Source organism: Zingiber officinale, chromosome 9A (genome assembly GCF_018446385.1).
Source record: "Zingiber officinale cultivar Zhangliang chromosome 9A, Zo_v1.1, whole genome shotgun sequence".
Lineage (NCBI taxonomy): Eukaryota > Viridiplantae > Streptophyta > Magnoliopsida > Zingiberales > Zingiberaceae > Zingiber > Zingiber officinale.
In genome coordinates, this window is record NC_056002.1 from 94443689 (window position 1) to 94463560 (window position 19872).

Below are 19872 nucleotides of genomic sequence, written 5' to 3' on the forward strand. Positions count from 1 at the left end.
CTTTCCAGGTATGCTCTGAGAAGCGTGCATTCCTTAGGAAGCGTGCACGTGCCTCTCGGGAGCCCTATATAAGGACCCCCAGATTTCAACGGAGACAGGTTCGCTCTTACTGTAGCTACAGTTACGTTGCTGCTCTTTTCTCTTCTCCACTTCATTGGCTTGCTGCCGGTGACTGACTTGAGCGTCGGAGGGTTATCGCCGGGGAACCCCTCCCCTGCTCGGCACTAACGACTTGTGGTTGCAGGCTTAGCTCGTCGGAGGCCCGCGTCATCTTCAGTCTACATCTAGTCAACGTGAGCACTATCTTCCCAGCGCCCGTCAACTCGACTCTCGGACAGGATCAATAATAATAATAATAATAATAATAATAATAATAATAATAATAATAATAATAATAATAATAATAATAATAATAATAATAATAATAATAATAATTGATCCGGCGATAAGGCTGAGGGGCCCTCAGGGGCAACGGGTCAACGACACGTAGGGGTCAGGAGTCAAGAGGGGTCAACCCCGTGGGCTTGCCGAGCGGGCACCCTATGCCGATCGCCCGGCCATGCCCTCCAGCCGAAGGAACTGTAACCCGGCCATGAGCCCGGGTTTCAGACGCCAAGGTAAAAGTTCGTCCGAGCAGGGGACCATGAATCTCCCCCGGACGGACCAACATCCACGACAGGTCGAAGGTAAGGAGCCGCCGAGCAGCCGGCCGCTCGGCCAAGGCGTCAGGCAACAAGACCAGAATGTTCGTCCGAGCAGGGGACCATGAATCTCCCTCGGACGGACCAACATCCACGACGGGTCGAAGGTAAGGAGCCGTCGAGCAGCCGGACGCTTGGCTCGAGAGGATGAAACCAAAAGACACGGGACAGTAGGGACGTCATCCTAATAACCCCTGTCGCTGACAACAGGCATGATCGATGACCAGGCCATACGTAGAATCGTACGATGGAAGGTTCTTCTGCCCCATCAAGGAGGTGCACGGACTATAACAGCATGGCATCAGGCACGCTCTTCTGACAAGCCCATACTGAAGTATGGTGCAGGACACGTGTACACCTCGATGTGTGTGCGTCGAGCTCACCATAGCTCTATATAAGAGCCCTCAGACTTCGCCGGAGGTATGCAATCTAGGACCTTTGGAGCCACTTCATTATTTCCCCCCTTGCCTGACTTGATCGTCGGAGGGCCGTCGCCGGGAAACCCCACCCGGCTCGGTTTTGCTGCAGGATCATCGGAGCGTACGAGGAGCCAGCAGGGAGCGCCACGTCCCCAGCGTCCGTTAATTCAGTGCTCGGACAGGATCAATAATAATAATAAATAATAATAATAAATAAATTAAATACTAGTGAATTCAAAATAAAAAATATATATTAGTTATATATTAGATTTGCTTGATTTTTCGAGGCAGGATTTTCTCGATCACTTTTTGTTGTCCAGGGGATGTGTCACTCGTATTTGTGGTCGGATCGTGGCCGCGATCCGGCCGCAAATGGTTGCGATCCCTTTTTGGGTTCACCGTTCCCACCAAGTTATAGTTTTTGTTCGGAGCAGGCGGTCGGAGGTCGCCCGGAGGACACCCTCGCTTGGCGCCCGAAGGACACTCCTGCTCGGCGCCCGGTAACCTGGCCACTTATTCACCACTGGAGGTCTCCGGGCGGCCTCCGACCGCCCGTTGCGAACAAAAACTATAACCTGGTGGGGACGATGAACCCAGGAAGGGATCGCAACCATTTACGACCGAATCGTAACCACGATCCCACTGTAAATATTAGTGACACATTCCTTGGACCACAAAAAAATGATTCAAAAGATCTCTGCTCAAGTTTTTCAAATTACAAACAAATTATTTATACAAATCTAGAAAATAAATTAAAACACTACAGACTAAGCTCCCCTTGCACAAATAAAATAAAGAGAACAAGGAGCAACAATACAAACAGCATGATCTCCAACCCATAGCCTTCTTCTTCATCGCCGTATCTATCTCTTCGAGCCCAAAACGACCATGACTCACTGACATAGTAAATTCCAATGAGGGCGAGGAGTAAGATGATGGCCAACAAGCTAAAGCTCATGCCTCCCTTCTCCTCGTTCTCCTCTTCTTTTTCTTCTACTTTTGCTTTATCAGTTGCAACTGAGGAGATGAACTCTGTTATCACGGACACTATTTTGAGCAAGATTGTGAGGGGGTTCCTAACAAAGCTGATAGCTAGGATCATTATAAGCGGTATCAATGGCGAAGGACCATCACCTCCTCCATTGTTAAAGTTCGCCATGGATGAAACAAATCGATATGCTATGCTTATATAAGTTTAGAAGTGAGGGAATTATTTAGTGAAGAGTTAGATATGGATGATATTAGTTAGGTTAGCTAATTGATGACCATTAGGAGTAATTAACAAGTTTTAATTAAGTGGGGTCAATTATGCTTATGGAAGCACTTATGTAATTCATATATTTGCATATATAAATAACAAGTATAATAACAGTTGTATACATTTTAATATATATATATATATATATATATATATATATATATATATATATATATATATATATATATATCTGTATACAGAGATCGTATGCTGCGGTGCTCCTGTGCGGTTTTGCTGCGGCGCAGCCCATTCGCTTCATCCGAGCTGGCAAGATAACCTGCGCAGAGCTGACATGGCAAATTCCACATCATCGTGAGAATAACCCTAGCATGTCATCAAAGCCTTCAAAAAAAAAAAAAAAATCGTGGCGCCTGTTTCTCCTTCCTTCCTCTACGCTAACCCTAGCACAAGAGGCGCCGCGATTTTTCTGCTTCCTCCCTCTCCTTGTGTCGCGCCTCTCCTCCCTCTACGAATCCCCTCCTCTCTCACCGAAGCTCGTCGCAAGCAGAGCCGCCCTCCTCTCCTCGTCGTGAAGCAGAGCCGCCTCCCTCTCTCGCCGAAGCTCGTCGCGAAACAGAGCGCCCTCCTCTCCTCGTCGCGAAGCAGAGCCGCCTCCCTCTCTCGTCGAAGCTTGTCGCGAAACAGAGCCGCCCTCCTCTCCTCCTCGCGACGCAGAGGCACCTCCCTCTCTCGCCGAAGCTCGTCGCGAAGCAGAGCCGCCCTCCTCTCCTCGTCGCGTTCCTCTCTCGCCGCGAGATCCCTTGTCGCGTTCTCTCGCAGCTGATCTTCCTCGACACTAGGGCATTTCTCTCCGCCGAACTAGGGTAAAATCCGTGTTGCCTCTTGTAAAATCTATTCTTTTGTCCTGAACAAATGTATTTTACAATCTAGTGAGGAAACTTCAAAATTTTCTGGCTGAATGTTTATAATGATTTAATGTTCATCTGCAGCCATATGATCTTCAGTATCTTGAAATTCTACATCTTTTTGGTGATTCTAGCTCGTGCGCTTTTTCAATACACAATCATCTTGAAGCTGGGAAGGCTTATGGTTTGGTTGCTGGGTCCTGGTTGGGTCCTTATGCTATGTGTCGAACATGGGAAACGATTATCAACATTAGCAAAGAACAATATGATCATGAAAAACGCAAACAAAGGTTTCCCATGGTTCTATATATCGTTTCAGGTGATAAAGATGGGGAACAAGGTGGAGCTCCAGTTGTTTGCATTGAGGTTGCTGCTAGACTTTGTCATGATTTTAACAAAGGGCAACAAGATTGGGCACCTATGCTACTTCTGGTGCCTTTGGTTCTTGGTTTAGAAAAAATCAACCCCAGGTAAATTTGAATATAGCATTTCCCTAGTATTATATCAAGGGTGATACTTTTGATTTATCTTTTCCAATTGTGAAGATTTGAACTTGTCCAGAAAAAAAAAATAATGATACAATAAAACATTTTCATATGTTCTAGATATTAATGATATTATGTATAGTTTTGGTTATGCTCCTTTATTCAAAATATTAGTCTAACTATATGGTTACGGACTCTTTGCGTCCATGATATTATATGCGCCATATCTGGACTTCAAATATGACGAGTGACTTCCGAGGAATCATATATTTTCCCTTTGCAAATCGGGGCACCTGGATGGTGAATGTAGCTTGGGTCAGTTTTATGTATACTTAGTCTTGCTTCAAATATGGTTAAGATCCATTTATCATGGTTTTAGTCCGGCTTCTAGGCGGCACGGTGGCAGTGTACTTTCTTAGATCATGTTTGCATTTGTTTTTCAAATCTTCTATAATTGTTTTTTGTTTGACATTTGGGGTGTTTATCTCCTTGAGTATCTTCCCAGCTGCTCTTAGTATGTGTCATATTTTTGCAGGTATATTCCTTTGCTGTGGGAAATGTTTGCATTTCCACAATGCCTCGGCATCTTAGGTGGTAAACCTGGTGCCTCAACCTATACTGATGGTGTGCAAGATGAGAAGGCACTCTACTTGGACCCTCATGAAGTTCAGTCGGTATAAAATTTATCAATGCATATTTTCGGTATAAAATTTATCAATGCATATTTTCTTTTCTTTTCGATCGTTCTCAGTTCATGAGCAATTATCATGTTTACTAAAAACCAATTGCCCTACTAATTTGCTTTCATACTGTTCTGAGGAATCTGTCATGTGTCATTGTATACAAGATGTTGAATGGAAGAAATGATTTCTTACACTTCTTACTTACAGTCTCTTCATTAACTCAGAAATATGGTTCTTAGAAACATACAAGTCACTAATTGAGCAACTAGGGTTCCTTGATAGCTTAAAAACATACTCTTTTTTTTTTTTTCAAATTTTTGTCATCTTGAATAGAAATATGATATCTTGTTCTCTTTCTTGAAATTGGAAAGTTGCTTGTGTTCGATCTAAATATGATATCGTGTCGGAGACACTAAATAACTACTGTTAAACTAGGCTGTTGATATCAAGATGGATGACCAGGAAGTTGATTGCTCTTCATACCACTGCAGGTATTTTGTTTCACCCACTTGCATTTTCGAACATGTACCTTTTCCCTTTAAAGTAGCTCACTTGTGGCATAAATCGTGCGATCGATCCATCATTGGCCATTGGGTTCTACTGCAAAGACAAGGGTTGGTTGATGCAGTGGTTATAAGACATTCCTTCAATAAAAACTTAGATTCATTTTTGTTTGCTGAATTTCAACATTACGCAGATGATTTCGAAGATTCTGTTCGCATTCCACCCAACTTGCAGACAAGTCAAGTGGAGCACCTTTGTATTGTATTCCACCCAGCTTCTAAAGAGCTAGGTTTCAATGATCCATCTAATTTATTCTCAAGTGTTTTAATTGTATTCTCCTCTATTTTTACCTTTTTATTTATTCTCTGTAAATTATTAACTGATATCCTTGTACATAGAACAGAATGATGATCCATTGCTGAACCTAAACCAAGCAATAATGTTGTTGATGGCTTGTTCCAAAATGATGAATCTGCATAGGTTCTAATAGCATTTATGCACGATGTCAAACTTCATAATAAAATTTTGTAACGTTTGAAATGATAAATGTACACAATGTTTCACATAACTAAATAACTAAATAAATAAATAAATAATAATAATAATGGATAGATGAAAGATAAATCTTCTTTATAAACCTTTGCTAATATTTGGAAATTTAGAACAATAATTAACTAATGGAATAATTATATGTTGATACTACCATTTGTTGTACAATTATTTGCTTGTACAAATAAATATGGGATTTAGGCCTTAACGGACAACCAAAATTGAGTTCAAAATTACAAGAAATAGCACCGTAAATATTTTTTTTAAAAAAATTAAAGATAAATTGTCTGTCTTCAGCTGCCTTCAAATTCAAAATGTCCACTGCTAACTAACTTCCGGCGGGTGTTGTAAAGCCTTCCTGAAGGAAATTCAATCATCACTTTATGAGATTGACTCGAGTCAGAAAGATAACACACATTTACCACGTTTATGTTCAAAGAACAATGGATAGATCGAGTTCATTCTCTTGTAAGCTACAACTGAAAACGTTGTAATATATATATTTTGGTGCTTCCCAGTACGCTTGTAGGAAGGTTCTTGCGGAGAACCAGCCTCGAGTACGTGGAAGGTTCGCAAAGGTGTGAGTGATGCTAAGAAATCAAGCATGCATATGAACTAGGATTTGCTCACAAAGAGAAGGTGAGATACTGGACATTCAGACGAGTGTTGCAACCATGATCTATATATACATCCCCTTGTACTGGATTTCGAACTTTGGTCCTCAAGTGTAAAACCACTATTTCCATTCAAAGTGAACTCTAATGGATCAATAACATTAGGAATACGATGAACAGACTAGTAGTACATTACAACTATTTCATTCATAGTCAAGATAGAAACTGGAAGAAAATTACAAATTCTGGCTTTGATTTCTCTTCTTCTTCTTCTTCTTCTTTCAGGGATTCAACAACATCTTGCTCTTAGTTCCTGGTCCTGGACTTCTCCATGGCCTTTGGAGCTGCAACACATTTACAAACACCATTAAACACATTAGCATACAAATAATAAATCAGGATATTCTTCAATGAAATCTTGACTACCTTTACCGATTCCAATTGCATTTGAACCCTTCATAATTCTCAGCCTCCTACAAGAGTCGGCAAACATACTGCAATGGATCAGAGAAGAAGACAATTTTAAAGATAAAGAGAGAGAAAGCAATATGGGCAAACTAATTGGTCATTCACTATGTTAACAGGAGCGACTAGAGGAAGAGTCGCTCATTTCTTTTTATCTTTTTATCGAATTACTTTACAAAGGTTATCATCCTTGCAATAAAACCAAAACCAAAATGCAAATAAGAGTTACAACACAAGACTCCTAAATTGATTTTTCAAACTAAGATATACAGTTGGCATTATTGTAGAAGACTTGCAATTCCATTCCAATTTTTGGCTTTCGATCATCTGCAACTTGGGGAATGAATTCCTGATCATCAATTCTATTTTCTTCCATTTCTGGGCGCCCTCGTATTATATTTAACAATAGAAAAAAAAATAAAATTTGTTCCAATTAACTTGACAAAGACACTAAACTCTAACAGTTATCTAAAGTATAATAATAGAATAAAACAGAAATGATTTTAATATACAGAAACAAATTCTTAGGAAAGAAACACTAAAGTAGTGCATAAGGCTATGTTCAAACATCTGAAAGTTAATAAATTCCAGTATAATGTAGTAAATATGCACCATGTTAGAATTACTCAGGTAGGCTATAACTACTCAAATTTCTTAGATCATGGTGGCTAATTATTAATTAGGACAATGCATGGTTGCTTGGGATTTTACTTAGGCATTAGAAGGTAAAGGTCCTTATATCAGCTATAAGTAAAGCTCCGGTTTCCCATTCTCAATCAAAGACACTACATTGGTCAGAATACCCATTCACATCATTAATGACTTCATTTGCTGAGAAATGCGATGAAGTATAGGAGTAAATATGCGGCATTGGTCAGAATATCCATTCACATCATTAACGACTTCATTATTTGTTGGGAACAGTTCAAAAATCAACATTAAATAGAAAAAGGGAGCTTTTATCGGCAAAAACCCTAAAAAAAATTTCGGGCAAGAGACTGCCAGCTGTGATTTTTGGTGTTGAGGGTTGATCGCAGCGTAGGGAGAGCTCGCATAGGCGAGAATAGAGATCAGTGGCTAATCACGACAGAGTGTTTATGCTTAAGGCGAGAGAGGCGATGTACGAAGGGAGAGCTCGTAGGTGGCAAGGGAGAGGTCGCAGCAGGAGAGGGCTCGACGCAGGGGAGAGAGGCGATGTGCGAAAGGAGAGCTCTCAACTGGCGAGGGAGAGCTCGCGACGAGAAAGGCGATGTGCGAAGGGAGAGCCCGCGGCTAGCGAGTGAGAGCTAGCGGCGAGAGAGGCGATGTGCGAAGGGTTGAGCAGCACTTCCATTAAGGCTCGCGGAGAGCGAGAGGAGAGGGGCTCAGGGCGAGAGAGGCAATGTGCGAATAGTTGAGTGGCGCTTCTGCTAGGGCTTGGGAGAGGAAGAGGAGAGGAATGAGGGTTGCGTGATTTTTTTTTCTCTCACCTTTTACGCAACTTACCTCTCACACGGGTGACGTGGAATCGCCACGACGCCTTCACCGCACGGAACCGCAAGAGAAGCACCGTAGCATAAGCTCTCTGTATATATATATATATATATTCTTTTGTTTTATATTCTTTTGGAAAGAATTCTTTTAAATATTTAAGCGCACGTGAGCGTTGCGGCAGCCTCCTGTACGAGCGGCACGTGGACCGAGAGCTCCTCCTCCCTCTCCGCCATCTCACGGCAGTGCTCCGCCGAGCCTCCGCCGCTCTCCGCCATGATCTTCACGAACGCCACGAACCTCCGCCAGTTGTCCGGCTCGAACAGATCCGGCCCCATTCGCAGGTACGTGAAGGCCCCCATCTTCTCCTGCCCGCAGGCCGCGGCCCTCACTATCTGCTCGTGCGCCGTCTCGTCGTACCGCGGTAGCGCGTTCTCCCCCGCGAGCTCCACGCCAGCCTCCCGCGCCGCCGCGGCCACCTGCCCGACGAGCTCCTCTGGCTTGCACTCCGCCTCGCTGGGCTGCTCGCCGTCGCGCATCTCCACGCACGTGAAGTTGAACACGGCGCCGTGCCGGCCCAGCATGCGGGCGATGGGGAGGTAACCGTCGCGGTACCGGGTGTTGTAGTACCCGGCGGTGAGCTCGGGGGCGTGGGATCGGGTGCCGTAGTGCCAGTGGATGCCGGCCACCTTGACGGAGATCTTGACGCCGGCGAGGTCGTCGAAGATCGAAGTAGCAGAGGAGACGATGCGCTCGCCGTGATCGAGGAGCATTTGGGAGTACCACGAGAGGAAGAACTCCCCGTAGGGTCCATTCCACCCGCCTTCCCGGCGGAAGAAGGCGGTGTCTTCCGGCCAGTTTTTGTAGCCACCGGCGTCCGCAGGCCCACCGTTGCCCCACTCCGCCTTCCCTACCTTCTCTGCCGCCGCCTTCAGATTGCTCAACATGTACTGGAATAATTTCGAGAAGAAAAAAAAAATCCTCAAAATCTAAACTTTCAAGATCAAATCAAATCGAAATGGTTCAAATTACCACCTTATCGTAGCATTGGAATGCTCCGATGCCGGGGAACTTCCAGGTGCCGTCGCCCTCGGGGTACGATGGGTACCTCAACTCGCCGGCGGGACCCATTCCCACTTGAATCTCCTGCAAAATAAATTATAATTCGAAATCGAATCAAGAAAAACAAAAAGAAGAAAAGATTAAATGGGAATCGATTGATCGATTGAATCTTTGGTGCATGGGCTTACGACGATGGTGGAGCCGAGCAGATCGGAGAAGCGGTGGCGAAAGGCGCGCATGAAGTCGGCGTAGCACTGGACGGGGGTGCGGCCCTTGAGGACGGGGAGGGCGTCGCAGCCGAGGGAGAGGTACTCGGGATTCCGGCGACCCCACTGGTCGGTGTACGCCAGGTCTGGATCCTTGTCCATTTCCTCCAGAACCCATCGCGGCAGAGGTATCCTGTAATATTTTTTCCCCCAAATTTTTTTTCTTAGAAATCCAAAGAAATTTTCAGTTGCATTTCGATTCGATCTCCTTATGATTTGTTTCAGAGTAATGAAAGAACAGAACAAATGTTTAAAAATTGATCGGAGAAAGGGGGAGGGAGAAGACGTACGTGACGGAGTCGCCGACGTTGCCGCCGCACTGGTGGAAGGACATGACGGCCTGGACCTTGAGCCCGATCCGGGCGGCCATCTCCATGAACTCGTCGTAGCCTCGCCAGTCGTACTCCCCGGGCCGCTCCTTCTCCACCATCCCCCACCACACGTCCACCATCACCCCCTCCACCCCGGCGTTCTTCAGCGCCATCAGGCTCGCGTTCATCGCCTTCTTCCGGTTCAGCCCCCCGCCGGGCCGCACCGTGTCCAGCGGCATCATCACGAACACCGGCACCCCCTTCACCGCGCCTCCTCCTCCCCCGCCGAGGTGCTCCCTCACTTCCGCCGCCGGCGCATCGCTCGCCGCCGACAGATCCGGCAGAGCCAGGGATCGGGCATGGCACGTCTGCGGCGCCGTCTCCATCTCCGCCTGCCCGACCCCGATCTGGATCCGGAAGCGTCGGTCCACCGCCTGGGGCTTCCAGACCGTCGCCGGCGCCGTTTGGGGATCCGCCCGGGCCGCCGATCCAGGCTCCACCATCACCATCGGCGATCCGCACAGACTCCCAACCTGATGAGCCAAATTGAACGCCATTTTTTATTCAATTCCGTCTATCGAATTCGATCCACAACGATGAAGAACACCAGCGAAGGCCGGTGGAATTTATAGCCGCAGACGGCCGATCTCCGTCTCGCCGCGCGTCGATCTCGGGACCGTTGACACAATCTAGAACCACGATCGAACGCACGTGAGGCAGCTAGATTTTCCAGCGTCACATGTAAAAGTCAACCGAACTGCCATAGTCAATATTTTTTCTTTTTTAAAATAATTTTAATATCTCAAGTTAGTTTTTTTTTAAATATAGACTTATTTGTTTTAAAAGTCAATTAAATGCTACTTTAAGACGAGCAATTACTTTATATTAGTCAATAATTAAAAATCTAATTTAAGCCATTATCCTTTCAACTTCAATTGTTAATGGAAGTAAGATACTAATTACTAACTAACTAACTATAGAAAACAATTGAAGGTCACCATCTTTTTCCTATTTTTGGAGGCACCCTATTTTTGGAGGTGTCTATCGAGGAGTAATAAAGTGATGACATGGCATTTTATCAAAATTAACTTATTACTTCGAGATAAGATATAGTTAAATTGGAGGTGTCTTAATTTGACCTATAGAAGTAGAGATACTTTATCTGTCATACAATTCCAATAACAAGGCAGGTAAAAGTTTGGGTGATTTATTTGAAGTGTATCTATATATAACTAGTTTATTTTGGCGCTGAGAGACTGTCAATTAGAAGACCAGTCAACTTCTATAACGACATCGTTTGGCCACCCAATGGTCCCATCTCTTCGCCACTAAGCAAAGGCCGAGCTACAATTGACCGTCAGATCCTCATCTAACGCTCTTCGTTGATTTCCGTACGAAACGTGTTCTTCCCGCGGCGTTGCTTCCGGGAAGTTGCACTCCGACCAATTGAATTACCTAAAACACCCTTCCTTTTCACTCTGAATTCAACGAAGGACATGGGTAAAATGGTCAAATTGATCAGAGTGTCTACACCTGTGTCAGTACAATGGAGCTGCTATAAAATGCGGGGGTAAAAAGCGGGAAGGTTGCGTGCGTTCTTCGTGGGTGACTTTCATTAGGGTTTCAGATTGCGCTGCATTGTGCGAATCGCGATCGCCTCTGCAGTCAGTTTGCAGCACGATCGACTGGTATAGGAGATGGCGGCTTTCTCCGTCGATTCGTTGCCGCTGGGATTCCGATTCCGTCCGACGGATGTGGAGCTGGTGAATCATTACCTCAAGGGAAAGATCAGAGGACGGATCAAGTCCGAGGTCGAGGTTATCCCGGTGATAGATGTCTGCAAGTGCGATCCGTGGGATCTTCCCGGTGATCATTCTGCGTCTTCATTTCTTGCTTATTGCTTCTCCTCCTTTGTTTATGTCCAGGTTCTTCTTCTCTCGAAAGATTGTTTTTATTTGTGATTTTCGTTTCCAGTGTTTGATTTCCCCAATTTTACTTTTGCGAGAATCGAGCTTCGAAGGCCGATTTTTTTTTTTTTTTTTTATGAGATTTTGTAATTTGCAATGCGGCATTTTGATGGGATTTATACATCTTTTGACTGTCAAAATTCATTAACGCAAACCTAACTTTGCTTGCTGTTATGATTCCTTTGTTAACTATCCAGCTAAAGCGTTGATAAAATCAAGCGACGAGTGGTTCTTCTTCTCGCCGAAGGACCGTAAATATCCCAATAGTGGTCGTTCTAACCGAACTACACTATCTGGATACTGGAAAGCTACTGGAAAGGATCGAACGATCAAGGCAAGGGCGCGGGATACTGCAATTATAGGCACGAAGAAAACTCTTGTTTTCTACCAAGGTCGTGCCCCTAAAGGCGTTCGAACGAATTGGATTATGCATGAGTATCGAACCACTGAGCCCGAACTTGATTCAGGCAAACAGGTGAATTATTATTTTGACGTGTGCTAAAAATAGTCATTTCCTTTATAGCTTTCTAATAACAAGCATCGTTGAGCTTGTAAAAGCTATGCTGTTCATTTGCGAACTAATTGGGTTGATTTTCTCCAATAGGACGCGCCTCCATTGTAGTGGCTTCCTCTTGTTCTATCTTTCACTGAGTCTGCTGCTCGTTTAACACTTCTATAGATAAGGCAGTACTTAGATGATATTAGATGGACATGGATAATGTAATTATGTAAAGATGAATTTATTTAAAGGGGGAACTGCATGGATTATCATTTCAAATAGATTGATGGCTTGTGAAGGATTTATCATGCTTTAAGTTCATGTTGTTGGATCCCCAATACCTTTATGTTTTTGGTCTCTTTTCTAATTTTGATTCGATCTTTTTAGGGTGGCTTTGTTCTTTATCGTTTGTTCAAGAAGATGGAAGAGAAGACTGGAGAGAAGACCCCAGTTTCTGAAGTTGATGATTGCTTGGAGAGAAATATTGATGATACACACAGTAGTGCTTTGTCTTCTTCTTCAACCATGCTTTCACCTGATGGAATGCTTAATGGAGAAGTTTCTACTGGGGAACCTGTGACATCATTGGATCAGAAGGCTCTGTTGTGTGATTGGCAAGAGAACATACAACATTTACCTCTACCCTCAGATGAACAATTGTCAGGTGTTGGCGAATTGTTTTCGGATAAAAACAATTTCACAATAAATAATCTTCCAATTCAAGAGGAGATCCATTTTACTGGTGCTGTGGCATCACCAGCATCTGGGGTAAGAAGTTGTTGCGTACATATGAATTTTGTTTTACCTAACCATTGAAATTTTGTTTTCTTAGTAATTTTTGTCCATAAATTGGATCCAATAAATGTTGTACGCAAAACTGCAGGTTGAATTTTCATTGGATAATTTAGCACAATTTGATTTCCGAGAGTTCGAGCACGAGTTTTATGACAGTGTTGAGAAGTTTGTGGCAGAGTCTAAACCATGTCAAAATCTTGAAGATGATTATGTTACTGAATTCTTGGATGAAATTCTTTGTGATCCTGAGGAACGTTCCCCTGATGTATCAAATGACTGTAGCACTCTTTTCCCATGTTATTCTTATAGTCCCTCGGAAGCTTTTTTATTCAGGGACAACACGACAGGTATTGGTGGGGATGATAATACAGATGTAAGATCTTCATTGTTAAATCCATTCAATTCATTGGCGCATGTTTATTGTTCTTGTTGTTTTTAAAAAATAAAAATAAAGAAAAGAAACTTATACATTCTCTTCAGCTCTGCTGATTTGTATGCAATTGTTATAAAGACAGCAAATTTTGTAAGGAGTCCTGATATCTTTCCTGATTTCTGCCTCACCAGGTAATAGAAGTTTTTGGTCAAGAGTGCAGTCCACCCATTTGTTCAAGCACCATTTGGCAGAATAGTGGTTACACAGCTCCATTAAGACAAGGCACGAGTCAGTTTCCTTTGTTTCCTAATCATAATTTTGGCCATAATGTTTCCTTCATGGGGACTGCTGCAAGTATGCATCAAGAATCAATTAATGTTGAGAACTTAGATAACGCCAAAATCCATGTTAGAACACACAGAAATTTGTTTGAGTCTCATGACCTGAGTGAAGAAAAAGTCTTATCAGCAAGCCAGATACGCTTGCAAAAGTCCGTTCAAAATGCATCTGTCCCCAAAACTGATCATATAAGTACTATAAAGAATGACATAGTCCACTCGGTTGTCAATGAGGTCAGAAAATTTACTAATTGTTATGATTGGTTCATCATGATTGTTGTTATCCTATTGGCTCAAAAAAGTTATACCTGACCTTGAGAGAATATCTACAGGTACCAGAAATTCTGGAGCATCATGAAGAAAACACAGAATCCAGCCTTGACAGCAGTATCAACGCAAAAAAGGAACTTTCTCATGGTACTAAAATATGTTGAAACTAGAATATTTTGATTTCCACAGCTTTATTCCACTGCAAAGCTCAACCAAGTTGGATTTACATGGATGTGTCTCAATTTTAACCTAATTTGATTTCTTGACTTTAACAACTGAGATTTTATCATCGGAGGAGGCACATATGATGTTTTGTAACTTTTCTTTTTTTTTAAGGGTGGGTATGAATTGGCAGACCAAACCCGACACTCTCCCGTAGCTTATGACTATTGGCATGTTTAAATTTTCTCCCTGCAAAGCTTGAAGATTGCATAATGGATGTTAAAATACTTTAGGCCCCTTGGAAATCAAAAAACCTTTTTTTGTCATGTTCTCTTGTGTCTTACTGTTATTGGAACCCCTGAGAAGATTCAAATTGAAATTTGCGGAACTATGGAGGGTGCAAAATTCATGTGAACATTTCCAAGGTTTTTTTAACATTTCCAAGGGAACTATATGAGACATGTTTTTTAATGTAATATTCTCCATAGATTTTGCACGTTACTCGAATCTGATCCAACCCCAAATGAGACCTTGTATTACCCTTGACGATAATAATTTCAGGGTTTATTATTTGTGTTGGCAAACATGGCTGGATATTTAGATTGATCGTGGCACACATTAACTTTGTTGAACTCCATGGTTTTATCAGGTAATGCAATTTCTACAGTGAAAACATCCTCTCCCCTTGAGTTTGGTGATGCTGAGAAATCTGATGGATTGAGATCCAGACGGGCACATAATGATGAAATTGAGAAGAAGACTAGCGATCAATCTTTGGATGCTCTAGCAATTTCATCTGGTTCATACTCTGTTATTAGAATCATTTTGATTCTTTCAGCCCTACTCTTCCTCTTATGTCTTGGATTAAGTTGGTGCCTTAGCTGTTGATGTACATTTATGATTATAGAATTTGACAAAATCAATTTGAGTTTGTAAATTTTGTAGCTTTATTACAGTTTGCCTTCCACTTTTGCTTTTTTACATGTAAAGTGTACTGATGAGACAAGGTGTTCTGAATAATACATTAGCAATTCTGCGAACTATCTTACTGTGCTTGTTTGCTCCTTTACTTTTTCTTCTGCACATTATTTTTTATAGTCACTTAACAAGACATGAAACAGTGTAGTACATGAGATACATGACCATTAGTTGGGAGCCAATCAGCAACTTCCATGGTAATCTTTGGTAATATGAAGAGTGATATATTTGAGAGGTATCATAGAATGTGTATTTGATTGAATTTTAAATTCACTGAATGTCCGCAATACGATTCATAGAATGAGAGAATTTGTAATTGGATCATAACAAGTGAATATCTTTATATATGTAATTCTGAATGTATTGAAATCTTCCTTAGTCAACGAATTGATGTATTCGGACATCATTGATTCTGTGAGACTAGCACCAGTTATACTTATTGGTCTAACCAAGCAACTATTCTTTATTGACCGGAGATATTGGGATATCAGGAGTTAAATGCGGATGCTAGTTATGATAACTAGTGTTGGTGCAGCGTGACCGGCAAGAGAAGAGGGGTGAATTACCTGCAAAATAAGAACTACCCTCCTCGTACTTTCAACTCTAAAATAGCAACAATAAAATAAAAACAAAATAACAGAAAGGAAAGAAAGAAGACTCAGGGATTTGACTTGGTTACAACTTAGATGGTTGTTAATCCAATGCAGTCGAACAACTCTACTAGAAATGTCTCCTTCACTGTAGGCGGAGAAGCCTTTTTACACACTAAGAAAGCTTAGATGTTGTTAGAAATTGAATACAAAGTTGAATACGGAGTTGCATGATTAATTCCTAGCTCCATGGGCCTTTATATAGCTCCTGGAAATCCTATCTCGAGTCTTGAGGATGCCTCCAAAGGGGTTGAGGGTGCCTCCAAGGGGATAAGCGGATAAAATTTTATCCGCTTGTCAATGGTCACAGAGACTGGGTTGAGGGCGCCTTCAATATTGAGGGTGTCCTCAATGTTGTTGAGGGTGCCTTCAATGTTGAGGGCAACCTCAATATTGTTGAGGGTGCCTTCAATTTGCATGATATAAATAGCTTCCAGCTTCTCTTTTTCTTCTTCTTTCGAAGCTCCGATCGTTTGGGTGATTTCGGCCAACCGAAATAGGGCTCACCCGAATCCAATTTCTGGGCTTCTCCTCGAGCAAGTTTCCGCTCCGACTTCTCATCCCTCGAACATCGCATACGTTCTTCTCGTCCACCGGTATACTCTTCCGCAGCTCTTTCATCCTTCGGACGCACCGAGCCCGTCAGCTCCCTTCCCGTGTCGTCCTTCTCGCTAGTTGCATCTTCCGCTCGACTTCCTGCGCTCCTAAGCTCCTACACACTTAGACACAGAGATTAAAACCAAACAGGACCTAACCTAACTTGGTTGATCACATCAAAACAACCACAGGGTTCAATAATCTCCTCCTTTTTGATGTGCATCAACTCAAGTTCAAGTTAGGGTAAACCAAACAAGTAATTTAAAGAAATTACAAAACTAACATTTCAAGCATAAAATTTGCAATTAAAAATAAATTACAATACTAAGTATAGAATGAATTTATCTATCAAAATTCAGAATTAAAAAAAAATAACTTGAAAAAAAAAATTTAACTCCCCCTGAACTTGTACTAACTCTCCCCCTTTGATCACATCAAAAAATAGGGGGCAAATTTCCAAGTTAATGAAGTAAAGAAATTGTCTAAGTTAAAACAAACTTTTAACACTATTTTTAAGTTTAAAAAATTCAAATAATTGACAAGAATTTTAAAAGCATTAACTGATATTTTATGTTTTATCAATTTGTCAATTAAATACTTAATTCGATAATCGGCTTCCAGGCTGTGGCGAGGCACTAGGCCTTCTTGGTTATTGGATCATCAACCACTTCTAGACAAAACCTTTTAAGGAATTTCAATATTTAATTTCTTCATTTTACTCTAGATATGATTTTAGAACCCAATAGAGGTCCCTTCCTACTAGGTTAGTCAAAAACTTAGGGGGTACATATTCTTTAGGAATGTTCCTAAGTTGACCTTGGTGATGTCTAATATATCAATTATAACCATAAATTCTCAGTTTTGATTTTTGAAATTTATTCAAGCATACATGATTATTTTTCAATTTATTAATTTCTATCTTTAATTTTTTATTTTCTAATTTTAAATTATCATATAATTGTAGAGGACATGCTTTTGCTAAATTTAATTTTAATTCAGCATTTTTCTTTTCTAACTTAACTAAATCTTTAGTAAGCACTTTAATAAACTGAAAGGACTGCTTAGGAGTTAGAGCACGTATCTTACTTACCTCAATTTCTTATGCTCCCCCTTCATCGTAGCTTTTTTCTTCTGATGATCCTCCCCCTTCATCTATGCTCATTTCTGAGCTGGTCTCATCTTCTTCTACTTGATGGTTGTCCATCAGTGCTAATCCCAAGAAGGTTTCGACTTCATATTCGGAGGATGATGATTCATCTCATGTAGCCTTCAGACTCTTGCGTTTAGTGGGCGTCGGTCTTTGGGACTTCTCCTTATCCCTTTTCTTCAATTTTAGGCAGTCATCCTTGATGTGTCCTTCCTCGTTGCAGTTGTAGCATCGGACCATCCTTCTGTTGCGTTGATGCTTTCTCGACTGCAATCTAAATTTATTAGTCTTAATAAACTTATTTAACTTTCTTACCAATAGCGCCGCTTCAGTTTCGTCGATTGATGCTTCAGAGTCCGGATTGTCCATCTCGACTTGTAGGGCAACATTGTGATTTGACTTCTCTATTTGTTTAGGTTCTGCAATTTGAGATTCGTGAAGTTCAAATGTAGAAAATAAATTTTCTAGCGTACTTACCTCAAAGTCCTTAGAGATGTAGTATGCATCTACTAAGGACGTCCATTCTGGAGTTCTTGGGAAGACGTTGAGCGCATATCGGATCGAGTCTCGATTTGTTACTGATTCTCCGAGTTTGTTCAGTTGAGTTATTAACTCTTTGATTCTTGCTTGGAGTTGCGCTACATTTTCGCCATTGTTCATCTGGAGATTTGTCAGCTGAGTCCGGAGGATGTCGCGCCTTGCTAACTTCGCTTCTGAGATGTCTTCGTGGAGCTCCAGGAATTTTTCCCAGAGGTTTTTGGCGGAGTCGTATCTTCCGATTCGACTTACCTCCTGGGGTGGCAAGACGCTGAGCAGATGGAATTCTGCTTTTCCGTTGGCCATGAAATCAGCTTGCTCCTTTTTTGTCCAGTTGTATTCTTCTTTGTCTTTAGGGACTACAAAACCATATTTCATAATTAAAAAGAATATCAAATTTTGTTTTGAAGAATACCTCCATTCAGCGTTTCAATGTCGCGAAGTCTCCGTCGAATTTCAGGGGATGAATACTTGCACCGACCATCATCTTGATCTTTGTTGCTTCAGTCGGCGGTTATTCCTTCTGAGGCGGTCTGACTCTGATACCACTTGTTGGTGCAGCGGGGCTGGCAAGAGAGGAGGGGTGAATTGCTTGCAAAATAAGAACTACCCTCCTCGTACTTTCAACTCTAAAATAGCAACAATAAAATAAAAACAAAATAACATAAAGGAAAGAAAGAAGACTCAGGGATTTGACTTGGTTACAACCTAGGTGGTTGTTAATCCAAGGCGGTTGAGCAGCTCTACTAGAAACGTCTCCTTCACTGTAGGCGGAGAAGCCTTTTTACACACTAAGAAAGCTCAGATGTTGCTAGGAATTGAATACAGAGTTGAATACGGAGTTGAATGGTTAATTCCTAGTTCCAGGGGCCTTTATATAGCTCCTGGAAATCCTATCTCGTGTCTTGAGGGCGCCTCCAAAGGGGTTGAGAGCACCTCCAAGGTGATAAGCGGATAAAACTTTATCCGCTTGCCAACGGTCACAAAGACTGGGTTGAGGGCGCCTTTAATGTTGAGGGCGCTCTCAATGTTGTTGAGGGTGCCTTCAACCTACATAGTATAATTAGCTTCCAGCTTCTTTTTTTCTTCTTCTTTCGAAGCTTCGATCGCTTGGGTGATTTCGACCAACCGAAATAGGGCTCACCCGAACCCAATTTCTGAGCTTCTCCTCAAGCAGGCTTCCTCTCCGGCTTCTCATCCCTCGAACGTCACGTGCGTTCTTCTCGTCCACCAGTGTTCTCTTCTACAGCTCTTTCGTCCTTCGGACGCACCGAGCCCGTCAGTTCACTTCCCGTGTCATCCTTCTCGCTAGCCGCGTCTTCTGCTTGACTTCCTGCACTCCTAAGCTCCTGCACACTTAGACACAGTAAAATCAAACAGGACCTAACCTAACTTGGTTGATCACATCAAAATAATGACAGGGTTCAACAACTAGTTCATTGGAGTGACCTGCTATAGGACTTTGTATAATTCTATGCATATATATGTCAATAAAGTTCTCACTGGAGCTTAAGTGTGAGTTTTCTTAGACTTGAGGTATTCAAGTCACTTTAGTCATGGAGATTTATACTTTGACATTCTAAGCAAGTATCTCCTTGGAAGTGTGATCTCAGGATGATTAGGAATAAGTCAAAGTGCTCGAAGATGTTTGTGTAGATCCGCATTAGGCCGATTAGGGGAGGATGAATAGCCCTAAAAATAAGTTAGAAAAATCTCTTGTTATTTGAACTAAGAAAGGGCACAATATTAGCAAAAATAATAAACTAACATAAAAGAAATAACTAAAAGAGTGAGAAGGCTTAAAGAGTTATTTGGTTACAACCTAGGTGATTGTTAATTAAAAACAATGAAAAACTCACTAAAAACTCCTTCGTTGAAGGCAGAGTAGCCTCTTATAGACATTGAC

At 42.1% G+C, this 19872-nt stretch overlaps 3 protein-coding genes across 4 annotated transcripts; 2 read left to right on the forward strand and 1 right to left on the reverse strand.

The window, feature by feature from the left end:
* The first annotated feature begins 3328 nt into the window (after nt 1-3328).
* Nucleotides 3329-5371, forward strand: LOC122021791 (cysteine protease ATG4B-like). Its single transcript, XM_042579947.1, has 4 exons — nt 3329-3714; nt 4265-4403; nt 4848-4903; nt 5110-5371. The coding sequence occupies exons 1-4, from the start codon at nt 3464-3466 to the stop codon at nt 5111-5113; spliced, it is 450 nt and encodes a 149-aa protein (XP_042435881.1). The 5' UTR covers nt 3329-3463; the 3' UTR covers nt 5114-5371.
* A 1868-nt stretch (nt 5372-7239) lies between these two features.
* LOC122018758 (beta-amylase 1, chloroplastic-like) lies at nt 7240-10319 on the reverse strand. The gene is made up of 4 exons (XM_042576172.1): nt 9633-10319; nt 9265-9475; nt 9050-9160; nt 7240-8964 (listed from the first exon to the last, which is right to left on the reverse strand). The coding sequence occupies exons 1-4, from the start codon at nt 10208-10210 to the stop codon at nt 8173-8175; spliced, it is 1692 nt and encodes a 563-aa protein (XP_042432106.1). The 5' UTR covers nt 10211-10319; the 3' UTR covers nt 7240-8172.
* Nucleotides 10320-11225: 906 nt separating this feature from the next.
* LOC122019717 (protein NTM1-like 9) lies at nt 11226-15100 on the forward strand. Of its 2 annotated transcripts, XM_042577191.1 has the most exons (7): nt 11226-11519; nt 11818-12095; nt 12507-12887; nt 13003-13287; nt 13479-13859; nt 13958-14042; nt 14707-15100. In XM_042577191.1, the coding sequence occupies exons 1-7, from the start codon at nt 11351-11353 to the stop codon at nt 14943-14945; spliced, it is 1818 nt and encodes a 605-aa protein (XP_042433125.1). In that variant the 5' UTR covers nt 11226-11350; the 3' UTR covers nt 14946-15100. The 2 variants fall into 2 exon arrangements, with proteins under 2 accessions (XP_042433125.1, XP_042433127.1); XM_042577193.1 differs by lacking the exon at nt 13479-13859.
* Nucleotides 15101-19872: the final 4772 nt, after the last annotated feature.